Source organism: Lagenorhynchus albirostris, chromosome 14 (genome assembly GCF_949774975.1).
Source record: "Lagenorhynchus albirostris chromosome 14, mLagAlb1.1, whole genome shotgun sequence".
NCBI lineage: Eukaryota > Metazoa > Chordata > Mammalia > Artiodactyla > Delphinidae > Lagenorhynchus > Lagenorhynchus albirostris.
This window is the reverse complement of record NC_083108.1, coordinates 74,112,407-74,124,913: the sequence shown is the minus strand read 5'-3', so window position 1 is coordinate 74,124,913 and position 12,507 is coordinate 74,112,407. Positions and strand designations below refer to the sequence as shown.

Here is a 12,507-nt window from a genome sequence, read left to right as displayed (position 1 = left end):
CTGTCACCGGGGGCAGTGGGGTGACGAGGCCATGTGTCTCTCTGGGTGTGTGGGGCTCCCAGAGAGCGTGGCAGCACACGGGCCCCGCGTCTTCAAGGCTCAGATGTGGTACCGCTGCTTCTGCCTCGTTCTGTTGCTTAGTACCACTCTCCCAGCGGGTCCTGATGCAAGAAGAGGAAACGGGCTCTCTCCCAATGGGAAGAACTCTGAGGCTCCAGGCCGAGGATGTGGAGAAAGGGAGGGAACAACGGAGGTCATCCTAGCACTCGCTCCATCAGAGCTGGCTTGGAATCGTGGCTGTATGACTTCTGAGCTGTGACATTTACATTTCCCTTTACTCCTCTCAACAAACAAACGTGGGTAATAGCTAGTTTACAACACTGTTGCCACGTGGATCAGGGACCACGTCCAACAAAATGTGGAGTCCCAACTCTTCCTCCCCAACTTAATCACATCATTGCCTTAAGCCCCTTCTCCGCATAACCCTCCAAACAAGTCAATTGCCAGCTTTCAAGGCTCACCGCCTCCAGGAAGCCTTCCCTGATAGCACGCCGACCCACCATGACCAGAGCGCTACCTTTGGAAAGCCTTTCTAAACAGTCAAATAAGTGATGCCTAAAATGCTTTGGGGCGTTACCTTTTCTACTTAAAATGTCTCAAGCCCCCAACCCATGTGCCCCAAAGAGCCCAGCTTCTGCATTTGGTAAATGAATTAGATTTTTTAAAACACAGATCAAACACTCACCCCTTCCGCCAGCCATCCTGTTTGCCTTCCTAGAGAAAAATCACTGTTACCAATTTCTCGTCTATTCCCCCAGAGATAGCCAAGCACGGGATCAGCAAACATTTTCTATAAAGAGACAGGCAGTCAATAGATTCGGTTTTGCAGGCATATGGCCTTGGTCACAACGACTCACCTCTGCTGTCTCCAAAAGCAGCCACAGACAAGACATAAGTGAACATGTGTGACTCAGTTCCAGTAAAATTTTATTGATGGACAGGGAAATGAGAATTTCATATCATTTTCATGAGTCATGCAATGTGATTCTTCTTTTGATATTTTTTTCAACCACTTAAAAATGTGCAAACCCTTCTTAGCTGTGAGGCCATGACGAAAAACGGCAACAGGCCACATCCGGCCCAGGACACGGTTTGCTGCCCCGCGTACAGAAGCAGGCATGCAGAGAGACCCCCGCGCCTTTCTTTTCTACACCAACGGGAATATCCTTGTGCACCGTGCTTTTCGCCCTTTTATAATATGCCTTGGCAATTATTCCATCTCTGTAAACACTGACCTCCTCCATCCTTCTCTTTTAATCTTCAAAATGTCTTTTTAAAGAGATAGTTAATAAACTCTTTATTTTAGAATTGCTTTCAATGTACAGAAAAGTTGTGAGGATACTCGAGTTCCCACGCACCCTGCAGCCAGTTTCTCCTACTGTGAACATTGCTGTGGTACGTTTGTCACAAGGAACGAACCCGTATTGATGTGTTATTACTAATGGAAGTCCGCGCTGTGTTTGGATTTCCTCAGCTTTCCCCTGATGTCCTTTTTCTTTTCCAGAATCTCACCTGGGACCCCACATTCCACTGGGTCCTCCTGCGTCCTGAGGCTGTTCCTGGTTGTGTCAATTTCCCAGACGTCCCTGGTTCTGGAAGACCTCCACAATTTTGAAGAGTTCCGGTCAGGGATTTTCGTAGGATGTCTCCCCTCCCACCCTATTGGAGTTTGTCTGACATTTTTTCATAATTAGACGCCTCATGTGGAGGAAATCAAGGGTCCAACTTTCTCTCCTCTCTCCATCCTCCAACCCTTCCAAGATCTCTCCCCACGGCTGGCCTTTCCCTGGTGGGACATTAATTACTGCAGAGCCTAGACAGACTTCTCATTGCCTGAGTACATTTGTGAAGGCAGCCATGATTGATTGGAGCTAGTTTAGATTTTAGATTTACCTGCTTTTTTTTTTTTTTTAAAATCCCCGTGTCTAATCAGAGAGCCCAGCCTGGTGGGGGCCAGGTGCCCCTGGATAATATTTGGTGGGAGAGAAAAGGAGGCCGGAGACAAAACGGGAAGGCAGGAAAGCGGGAAGGCTAATAATAATGTTACAACCTAGCTGTTTATAAAAAGCCCAGGGATATACAGCCCAGGAACGGTTCTTCCTTTCCCCGACATGTGGGGACCATATTTTCTTGGCCCAGAGTTGGGTCGTGCGATTAGCCGAGAGCATTCCATTTTCTTTTAATACCTTTGAAAGGCCTTCTGATTTGTGAATTTCTTTAGGGAGGGCTACGTTTAGTTGCACATTTTAATAAAGGCAGTTCCTGAAAATAATAAAAGAAAAGTACGTGAAACCAGGCCTGGCTGGGCAACCCACACTTGCCCTCTCATAAAAGGCTAAGATCTCAGCACTGCCTCGTAAAGCTTGCTCCAGCCTGTTCTGACCAGGGTTGTGGTGTGCAGAAAACAACCCCCTAATTGTCATTTAATTAAAGAGCACTTTCATACATATCAATAAATAGCTGTTGAATAAAAAATGACTTGGAAACACAGTGACCCCTTGTCACCTACTCTAGGCTTGAGGGTACATTTTTACATGGGTGTGTGTGTTTTCTTTGAATAGACAGTAAGAGGTGGACAGGGCGAAGTCTGACCTTCAGAGTAACCTATTACCAAGCAAGTAAATCCTCAAGTAATAGGTTGAAGAGACACGCCCACATCCTTCCCCTGGAACCTGTGAACATGACCTTACTTGGAAAAGGGTCTTTAGAGACATCAAGTTAAGGATCTTGAGATGAGACCATCCTGGATTTAAGATGGGCCCTACACCCAATAGCAGGTGTCCTAATGAGAGAACAGAGGGGGAGATAGATTGATTCAGACACCAGAGGAGAGAAGACCACATGAAGACAGAGGCAGAGGTTGGCGTGATGCAGCCACAGAGCCAAGGCTCCCCTGGAGCCCCCAGAAGCTAGGAGGAAGGGTCCTCCTGCAGAGACTCCGGGCGCAGCTCAGCCCTGCTGACACTTTGATTTTGGATTTCTGGCCTCCAGAACTGTGAGAGAACACATTTCTGTTGTTTTAAGCCACTAAGTCTCTGGAAACTTGGAGTAGGTGGTAGGGAACCAATACACCCCATAATCCTATGTCGACTGAAAACAAAAAGGCACAATCTAAAAATTGAGAATTGTGTTTTATTCCGCAGACTTACTGAGGACTTAAGCCCAGGAGGATACAGCTTCTCAGATAGCTCTGAGGGACTGTTCCAAAGAGGTAAAGGAGATGACAGGATATATGGGGGGAAAAGAAAATGTAGTTGAATATCAAAAGATTACTGCTTGGGCTTCCCTGGTGGCGCAGTGGTTGAGAGTCTGCCTGCCAATGCACGGGACACGGGTTCGTGCCCCGGTCCGGGAAGATCCCACATGCCGCGGAGTGGCTGGGCCCGTGAGCCGTGGCCGCTGAGCCTGCGCGTCAGGAGACTGTGCTCCGCAACGGGAGAGGCCACAACAGTGAGAGGCCCGCGTACCGCAAAAAAAAAAAAAAAAAGATTACTGCTAATCACAGAAACAGACATCTCGAGTTAATGATTTTAGCACTTTTAGTGTGGGAAAATGCAAGAGCCTAGGCTCACTGAAATTATTCCTTTGATTGCATCTTAACTATCTTGGGCCAGGATCCTGTTTAAATACAGGAAGTAGCTAAAACGATTTCCGAGCCTAAGCAGAGCTAAAACGCTGTTCTGCCTACGGGCAATCCCTCGCCAATGTTAGGGACCAGCGCCCCCTGGCGGCCTGGCCACTACGTTGGTCTCTCCAGGCGCCGCCAAACAGCCCGTGCCTGCGCAGAATGCAAGAGCTCAGGCCCACCCCTTGGAGGGTGTAACTTCCTTGGGTTGCTCTCTTTGGCCACGCCTACTTCCGGGGCGGGCTACGCCTGGAGCACGTGACTTGGTTCCGGCTTGCGGAAGATGGCGGCGCCCAGAGCCGTAGCGTGAAATTTGGTGGTGGTAGTCGCAGGCCATTCGTGCTGGAATCACAACAGTGGGACCGTGCGTCATGTCGCGACTGATCGTGAAGAACCTCCCAGATGGGGTGAGTGCAGAGCCTGGACTTGAGAATCTGAAATTGGGACCAGCTAGGAGCTGGAGGTTGGGAGGGACGTGTCTGGGGAGAACTGAGGGGCTTTCGATCTCGGGAAGGATTCCCGGAGGATTCAGAGCCCGAAAGGGGCTTCTCGGCAGATTCCCCGTTGACATTTGGGAGAGAGGGACAGTGCCTGCTCAGGGTTTCATAGCCAGCCCGATGGTACGTGATTCCAGCCAGACACCTCCTTTCCCGGGACATGCCAGCCCCCACGCTGTGTCGCATGCCTTGCTCCCACAGCCCTCTTGTCAGTCGCTTTTTTGGGTTGACTCGTGACTGGGTCAGACACTGCGCCTGTATCCCTCTCCCACTCGGCATACTGTCCGGGAGGAAAGTGGGGAGCAATAGACTGAGGACCTGCGTTCCAGTTCCCACTCCCGCCTTTAGAGAAGGTAGGAATAAATAGTCTAAGAAAACTGAGTGAGTGTGCAGGGCTTTAAACAATTTATCCAGTAAGTGGGGAGGGGTGCCCCAGTCATACTTGTCTACGCCTAGAGTCCGCACAGAACTTGGCACGTGGTAGGTATCCAGTAAATACATGCTGAATAAAAGAGTGAAGAAATAGTTGAATGTGTGGTGTCAGACGGTTAGTGCATTGTGCCCAAGTGAATCATCCGTACCTATTTCACTATGACTTTTCTTGGATAGAGAGCCCTTACACGACTGGTGTGGCCAGTATACTCATTCCCAGAATACAAAATGTGCCGTTTGGATGGCATGAGAGATCTTGTGTATTCTTTAGAAAGAGTGAGAACATAAAACCATTTCTGTTTCATTGTTGTGGTTTTTTAACTTTACCTTCCCCCCCCCCGGCGGATGGGGGGGCACCTATCATACGATTTTTAAAATTCAGTATAAAACGAGAAGCACAGTCTTTTGTTCCAACCTATCCTCCATCTCTCTCCAGGAGTAACCATCTTTACGGCTTGCATCTCTTGACAAGTTCCTCATCTCAAAACCCTTAATGTAATTACATAGTAAGCTCTCAAAGCGTTAGCTTTGAGTAGGGTACTACTACTACTGTTATTAACGCTTTCATTCATCAAACAAGACATGCAATGGTAAGAGACACAGCCATACTGAGAAGCAAAATGAGATGGTAGTTGAGAGGGGAAGGAAGGGTAGCCATGCTAAAATCCTCATCCGTCAGAGTGAGGCATCAGGAGACGCTATCTAAAGCTGACGGATGGATCAATCATAGATATTTTTTAAGTGTACTATTTAGAATAAATGATGGAAGAATTAAAAACAATAAATAACGGGGTGGAGGGAAGGGATAGTTAGGGAGTTTAGGGTTGACATGTACACACTGCTATATTTAAAACAGATGACCAACAAGGACCTACCGTATAGCCCCGGGAGCTCTGCTTAGTGTTATGTGGCAGCCTGGATGGGAGGGGAGTTTGGGGGAGAATGGATACGTGCATATGTATGGCTGAGTCACTGTGCTGTGCACCTGAAACTATCACAACATTGTTAATCGGCTATACTCTAATATAAAATAAAAAGTTTTAAAAAGCCAATAAATAACAGAGACTAGAAGGGAGAAATAGATGACGTAAGTTTCTTATTTTTTATAGTGGGAGTCAGCAGGTAGTTATTGGGTAAATAAGCCAAGAAATGAAAGTGAGAGCTCAGTATAGGGACATAGAGCCATGCTTATGAGGAGTCCTAAAACCAGGCTATAAAGATAGCTTGAGAGATCTTGTGTACTCCTTTCTACCACAATTAGCAGGCACTGTGTAGTTTACCATTTCCTTAGTTCACTCATTGTGACAGGCATTTATTAGGTGTCTACTATGCAGCAGCCAGGATGCTGGACTGCTTGTACGATAGGTCTCAGCCTCCTAGCAGCCCACAGGATAGAAAGATTTCAGTGCAGTCATTCTGAGTCTTGATTTCCTTATCAATGAAGTGGGGAAGGGCCTTGCTCAAGGTCACACAGCGAGTAAGTGTTGGAGCCAGAGCTGGAACCGGGTCCAGCTGCAACACATGCTCTGCAACCGCCCCTTCTAAGGTCACCTCCGGGGAATCCCAGGGCCTCAGGTTTCCAGCCCTTTTTGTCCCCTTGGCTCTGGGGGCCCCCCGGCTCCCCCCCGCATCGTCCCCCTTCCACCCTAGATGAAGGAGGAGCGTTTCCGGCAGCTGTTCACCGCCTTCGGCACACTGACAGACTGCAGCCTCAAGTTCACCAAAGGCGGCAAGTTCCGCAGGTTCGGCTTCATCGGCTTCAAGTCCGAGGAAGAGGCCCAAACAGCGCTGAACCATTTCAACAAGAGTTTTATCGACATGTCCCGGATCACGGTGAGTGGGTGTGAATCTCGCCCTCTCCTGCCTGTCAACAGCGACCTACTGGCTCTTTCTCTCCACGCTCAAGTCCAAAGCCTGTCCCCTTCCAGACCGTGGCATCTTTGGTCTTCCTCACAGTTCTCAAGCTCCCATGCTTGTGAATCCCCTGCAGCGTTTGCGGAAACAGTTTCCCCGGAGTTTCTGATTCTGTACGCTGGGGGAGGGAATCCAAGAATTTGCACGTGTCACGGGCTTACAGGTGATGGTGATGCTGCTGGTCCCAGGATGAGAAGCGCTGGTCTAATTATTCATCCACTCGCCCAGTCAGTGGCTGAATTGCCTGTGCCGGGCGTGGTGGCAGGTGTCATCATCCCCCTCTCTGTCCCTCGCAGGTAGAGTTCTGCAAGTCGTTTGGGGACCCGACAAAGCCCCGAGCCTGGAGCAAGCATGCCCAGGAAACAAGCCAGTCCAAGCCCCCTCCGAAAGACAAAGACTCCATCTCCCCAGAAACTAAGAAGGTGCGTGGATGGGCACTCCTGGCTGCATCCGGGTGTCAGCAGGGTGGTCACCCCGGGAAGGCAGGGGAGAGGGAGGGACCTGAGAATCCCTCTCGGATGGTTCCCGAAAGCAGCCCTCCCAGGGCAGTGCGTTTCCATCTCCTTTCATCGTGACCCTCACCACCTGTGCCTTCTGTTTTTAGGATGACAAGAAGAAAAAGGTAGCAGGTGAACTGGAGAAGGTGAGTCTGTCCTGGTGACAAGCGGAAGGCGGGCGGCGAGGGCGGGCCCGGCAGTCAGTGCCTTGCCATGGCTGTGGCTCCTTGGTCTTTCTGTCTGATGAAGAGTCCACGCCGCCCTCCCTGGGACTGACCCAGCTGGCCCCAGAGGTCCTCTAGAGACTGGGGGAAATGGCCTCGGAAGATGTGTTTACCCTCTGAAGAGTTAGCAAGGGTGAGCCCTGCCTGAACCTTCTCTGCCTGTTCTCCCTCCTTCCTGCTTCCCTGCCACCCGGCACCTGCAGCTGAGGGAAGATAACGAGTTCCAGGAGTTCCTGTCAGTTCACCAGAAGCGGACGCAGGTGGCCACCTGGGCGAATGATGCCCTGGACGTTGAGCCCTCGAAAGGGAAGAACAACTTGGCCGAAGACTACCTGAACTTCGACTCCGACTCAGGGCAGGAGAGTGAGGAGGAGGGAGCCGGAGAGGCCCCGGAAGGTAAGGGTGTGGCCCCTCCCTGAGTGCGCGCCCTGCAGCGCCCGGGCCTGTGCACACGTGACCTGGGGCCCCTCCGCGCCGGGCCCAGGAGACTGCGAGTCAGACGCTGCCCCGTGGAGCAGTGATTATCCCGCCTGCGGGTACGTCGGCTTTGACCGATCCTGGTTCCTTATTCAGTCAGTTGATTACTCACTCAGATATCGATTGAGCACCAACTGTATGCCATGTGCTATTTCAGGCATTGGGGATATAGGAGTGAGCAAAAGACAGGGAATCCTGCCCCCGTGGAGCTGTCGCCCTGGTTGGGGAGAGAAACAATAAAGACATTGGTTTCCTATTTAGTATATGATGTGAATACTGGTGCTGCAGGGAGAAAGCAGGAAAGGGAGGAACGTAGGAAAGGGGGACGGGAGAGTCACCGGGGAAGGCCTCCGAGGAGGTGGCCCTTGAGCACAGGACTGAGGGAGTGAACCTCTGTCCTCAGAAGGGGGTCACAGTGTCATGGGGGGGCGTGTGGACCTGGGAGCGACTGTGGCTCAGCCTGGTGACTGCCGTGGTCGTGGGTGGGAATCGCCTTTGGTTAAAAGATGAGGGAATGAATTTAACGTTGAGTTTTATGGCTGGTAAAGTCTCTGCAAAGCTGGGATCCGAAGGACTCACTGGGAGTTGGTGCGACCCAGAAGGGATGGGGTGAGAGAAGGGGTTCCAGGCAGAGGGAACGGCATGGCAAAGGCACAGAGGGAAGGAAACACAGGAACTTGGAGGGGGTCCCGCATGGCTCAGGGCGGCTGCAGCAGTGGGAGCCGGTGAGAAGCCAGTGAGCCCACCGGGCCGACGAGGGGCTTGGGTTTCACCCTGAGAGCATCTGGGAGCCCTGGTGTGTTTCGATCGAGGAGTGAGAGTCCTCTCTGTGGGCTCAAAAAAGCCACGCAGCCTCGCAGTTGGCGAGGCTGGTGAGGGAACCCCGAAGTTCTCAGTGTGTAGCACGGAAACTGTCAAAACTCCATCAGTTTCTCCCCACTTGACGGTATTTATTCAAGGACCTACTGGGGACTGGCTGCTTGGCACGGGGCCCCTGGTCACCTCAGGCTTGGCACCTTACGTGCCACCCACCGGTCACACCCCCATGCTGTCTGCCTCCAGCCCTCTCGTTTGCTCACAGCCGTCACCGGCTCCCAACCTCTCCGTTTTTCCAGAGGAGGACAGCAGCCTCGAACCCGAGGCAGCCACACGGAAGGAGCTGTCGGACATGGATTACCTGAAATCCAAGGTGGTGGAGGCCGAGTTGTCATCCTCAGAGGAGAGTGAAGATGAAGCCGTGAACTGCGAGGAAGGGAGCGAGGCCGAGGAAGAGGGTTCCTGCACCCCCGCCGCCCAGCAGGACAGGGAGGCGGCCCGAGCCGAGGTGCGTGTGCATCGGGGTGAGCTTGGGAGCCTGGGGAGGGAGGAGGTCTGCTTGGCCCTCGCCCACGTTCCCTGCAGCCCCTTTGTCGGGGCCTGTAACATCGGGGAAAGACAGCTCAGCGGCCCAGAGACCTGTCTTCAGGTCTCGGTACTGCTGCTTGCTTGCTGTGTGACCCTGGGCAAGCATCTTCCCTCTCTGAATGTATTTCCTGTCGCTAACGCAGAGGCTGCCTGCCCCTCTTGACTGGGGGGGGAGGGGGGCGTAAATGAGCGGAAAAAGTATCCCAAGCATATTGTACTTCGTAGTTACTAGCAAAGTAGACAGGTGTGAGCCCGTGATCAACAATAATGGATGAAATTAATTGAGCACTTACTGCATGTGAGGTTCAGTACCTGGCATGTCATTTGTCGTTGAATCTCATGGGAATCTTGGGGGATGGGGATTCTTGTCCCCTTTTACAGGTGAGGAAACTGAGGCCCAGAGAAAGGAAGTGACTCGCTCAAGTTTTCGGCTGGGAAGCGGTGGGGTCAGCACCCAGACCCAGGTCTGCTGGGCTCTGGAGTCTAGGTCGTAAACGTGGGTGCTTCCTCTGGGGATGGCCGCCCCGTCTTCCACCCGGGGGTCCGCTCTGCTCAGGGCAGCTTCACACATCCTCTGGGTCTTCATTCCTTCATCTCCCTCCTCCTCTTTCTCCTTCCGCCTCTCCCTCCGTTCATTCTCTTTCCCTTCTAATTGCCACCTCCTGTCCTTTTCTCCTAGAAATTCTAAAGAGGTAGTCGAGTGTGGCTAAGTCAGGGAGCCGTGGGTTCACGTCCCAGCCCTGATGTGGAGTGGCCGTGGGATGGGGTGAGGCACTTCTCCTTGGGCCTCTGACCTGATGTGGAGTGGCCGTGGGATGGGGTGAGGTGCTTCTCTCTGGGCCTCTGACCTGATGTGGAGTGGCCGTGGGATGGGGTGAGGCGCTTCTCTCTGGGCCTCTGATCTTCGTCATGTGAGGCGATGCTCGGCAGAGCGCTGGTCTCTGTGTCCAGTTTCCAAAACCCCTGCACCTGGGTGTGCACTGGAAATCAGAAGCTCCAGGTTTCAGGGAGATACCCCATAACTTACACGGGTCCATAAAAGCACAGGACTGTTTCTGCAGTGAAGCTAGAAATGATTGCTCATCTACTTGGGGTAGACATAAACCCTAAATTGTGACGTAACAGCTCAGAGTGCGCTTTGCCGGCAAATGAGTCTAAGTCAGGGCAGGTTTTGTTACCAAATGAATTAACCAAAAGATTAGGTTTCTCAGAGCTGTTTAGATTCTAAAACTACAGAAGACATCCCAAACCCTGTAAGATTGTTTTAAAGATTCAGGAGGACAGCTGCGTCTGCAAAGTGCACAACATCTGGCCCAGAATACGCCCTAACTAAGTGGTAGCAAACGTCACCATACCTCAGGGCTCCTTCTCAGGCTCTGCCCCTCCGTGTGGCCTGGCACCCCTGTGAGCAGACCCCCAGCGAGCCGGCCTGTGGTTCTGGCCCTCATCTCAGGGGCACGTGGAGGCTTGGCACCTCCTACCGCAGGCTCTGGCCAGACTCTGCCTCCTTGGCAGGCACGATGCTTCCGGCATTGCCAGCTGGCCCCGGCGCCAGGGGCCTTGCAGCGTTCACTGCGACGCCCGGGTCGGCACCTCCTGCGGCTGCACCAGGGAGCTCACTGTGGCCGTTTCTGTTCTTTGCCATCACTCAGACCGAGACACCAGCCAACCAGAAGAAACGCACCACCACCCACACCGTGAAGCTGCGGGGAGCCCCGTTCAATGTCACAGAGGTACGCGCCAGTAACGGGGCGGGGTGAGGAGCCCCCGGGGAGCAGGAGACAAGGGTGAGGGTCCCAGGAGCCTCTGCTGCACGGGAGCTTCGGGATCAGCTGAGGACTTCAGCTGGAGGGAACTGGGGGCCAGAACGACTGACACACAGGATCTCGGGCATCGTCACGGTCGGGAAACAGGGCCGCCTATATGAGACCAAGAAGGACGGGTCTCAGTCACCAGTCACCTATGCTAGGGGCGGGCATACTTCTGCTGAAAAATTAAAAAGGACCAGCTAGTGAATACTCAGGGCTTTGTGATCAGTATGGTCTGTGTTAACGACTACTCAACCCTGCTGTCGTAGCACAGAGGCAGCCCGAGGTGAGAGGTGGCCAAATCGGCCTGGCTGTGTGCCAATAAAACTTTATTTACAGAAGCAGGCAGTGGGCCACGTTTGGCCTGCGTACTGTAGTTTGCTAACTCTGGGTCTACACAGGAGAGAACACTGTCAATTTCCCTCCTCGTGAAAGTAGTAGAAGTTCAGCCTAGGAAATGTTTTTTAATGTAGCTAAATAACAAGAAGTAAAAATTACCTATCACTCTATAAATTGCCAACCAAACTGTGTTGAGAGAGAAGTGCTAACCAGATGGGGTACCAGGATGCAGAGCTAATTACCTACAGGTCTGATTACTGTAGGAGTAAAGACTGTCCCAGGCAAACTGGAGCAAGCCCCCCTCAATCCCCCACGTCTATATCCCATACGCTGACAACCAGTAATAAATTCTGAGTATATCTTCTTAGACATCTTTTTCTTTGTATAGAAACGTTGACCTGTGTTTTTCTTTTTTTTTTTAATTAATTAATTAAATTATCTTTGGTTGCGTTGGGTCTTCATTACCGCGCCTGGGCTTTCTCTAGTTGCGGTGAGAGGGGGCTACTCTTCGTGGCAGTGCGTGGGCTTCTAATTGCGGTGGCTTCTCTTGTTGTGGAGCACGGGCTCTAGGCACGTGGACTTCAGTAGTTGTGGCACGCGGACTCAGTAGTCGTGACTCGCGGGCTCTAGAGTACAGGCTCAGTAGTTGTGGCGCACAGGCTTAGTTGCTCCGCAGCATGTGGGATCTTCCCGGACCAGGGCTTGACCTGTGTCCCCTACGTTGGCAGGCAGATTCTTAATCACTGCACCACCAGGGAAGTCCTGTGTCTTTTCTTTTTAAAAAGCAATCCTACAGTAGGAACTACTTTGAAACTCTTTTCCTCCCTCATCACATTATGTCATAAATATCTTTGAATAGTGAATATCTGCTACAGCATCATTTTTCACGTTGCATGCTATTCTTTACTCTGGACACACTGTGTTACGCTCACCCAACCTCCTAAATTGAGACATGGGGATTGTTTCCAGTCTTCTGCTGATTTGAGTAATAATGCAGTCAGCGCATTTCTTGAGATCAGAGGTCAACAGACGTTTTTCTATCAACATCATTTAGTGCATATTTTAGGCTTTGTGAGCTATATGGGCTATTGCACTTTTTTTTTTTTTTTGGATAATCCTTGGAAAATGTAAAAACTATTAGCTTGCAGGCCGTGGGCAATATTTGGCCTGTGGGCTATCGTTTGCCCACCCTTGCTCCAGATAAGTACTGTATTAAGCACATCCATGTAT

General features: G+C 51.5%; 1 protein-coding gene across 6 annotated transcripts in view; it reads left to right on the top strand.

The window, feature by feature from the left end:
- Nucleotides 1-3,956: 3,956 nt before the first annotated feature.
- RBM19 (RNA binding motif protein 19) overlaps nt 3,957-12,507 on the top strand; it is a 129,962-nt gene continuing 121,411 nt past the window's right edge. For all 6 annotated transcript variants that reach the window (XR_009544317.1, XM_060170209.1, XM_060170212.1 and 3 more), the window contains exons 1-7: nt 3,957-4,092; nt 6,265-6,447; nt 6,825-6,950; nt 7,133-7,171; nt 7,453-7,645; nt 8,842-9,050; nt 10,783-10,863. Coding sequence is in view for 5 of the 6 variants with exons in the window: in XM_060170209.1 (XP_060026192.1) it covers nt 4,057-4,092; nt 6,265-6,447; nt 6,825-6,950; nt 7,133-7,171; nt 7,453-7,645; nt 8,842-9,050; nt 10,783-10,863 (867 nt within the window). In the remaining variant the exon portion in view is untranslated. The remainder of the gene's footprint in view (nt 4,093-6,264; nt 6,448-6,824; nt 6,951-7,132; nt 7,172-7,452; nt 7,646-8,841; nt 9,051-10,782; nt 10,864-12,507) is intronic.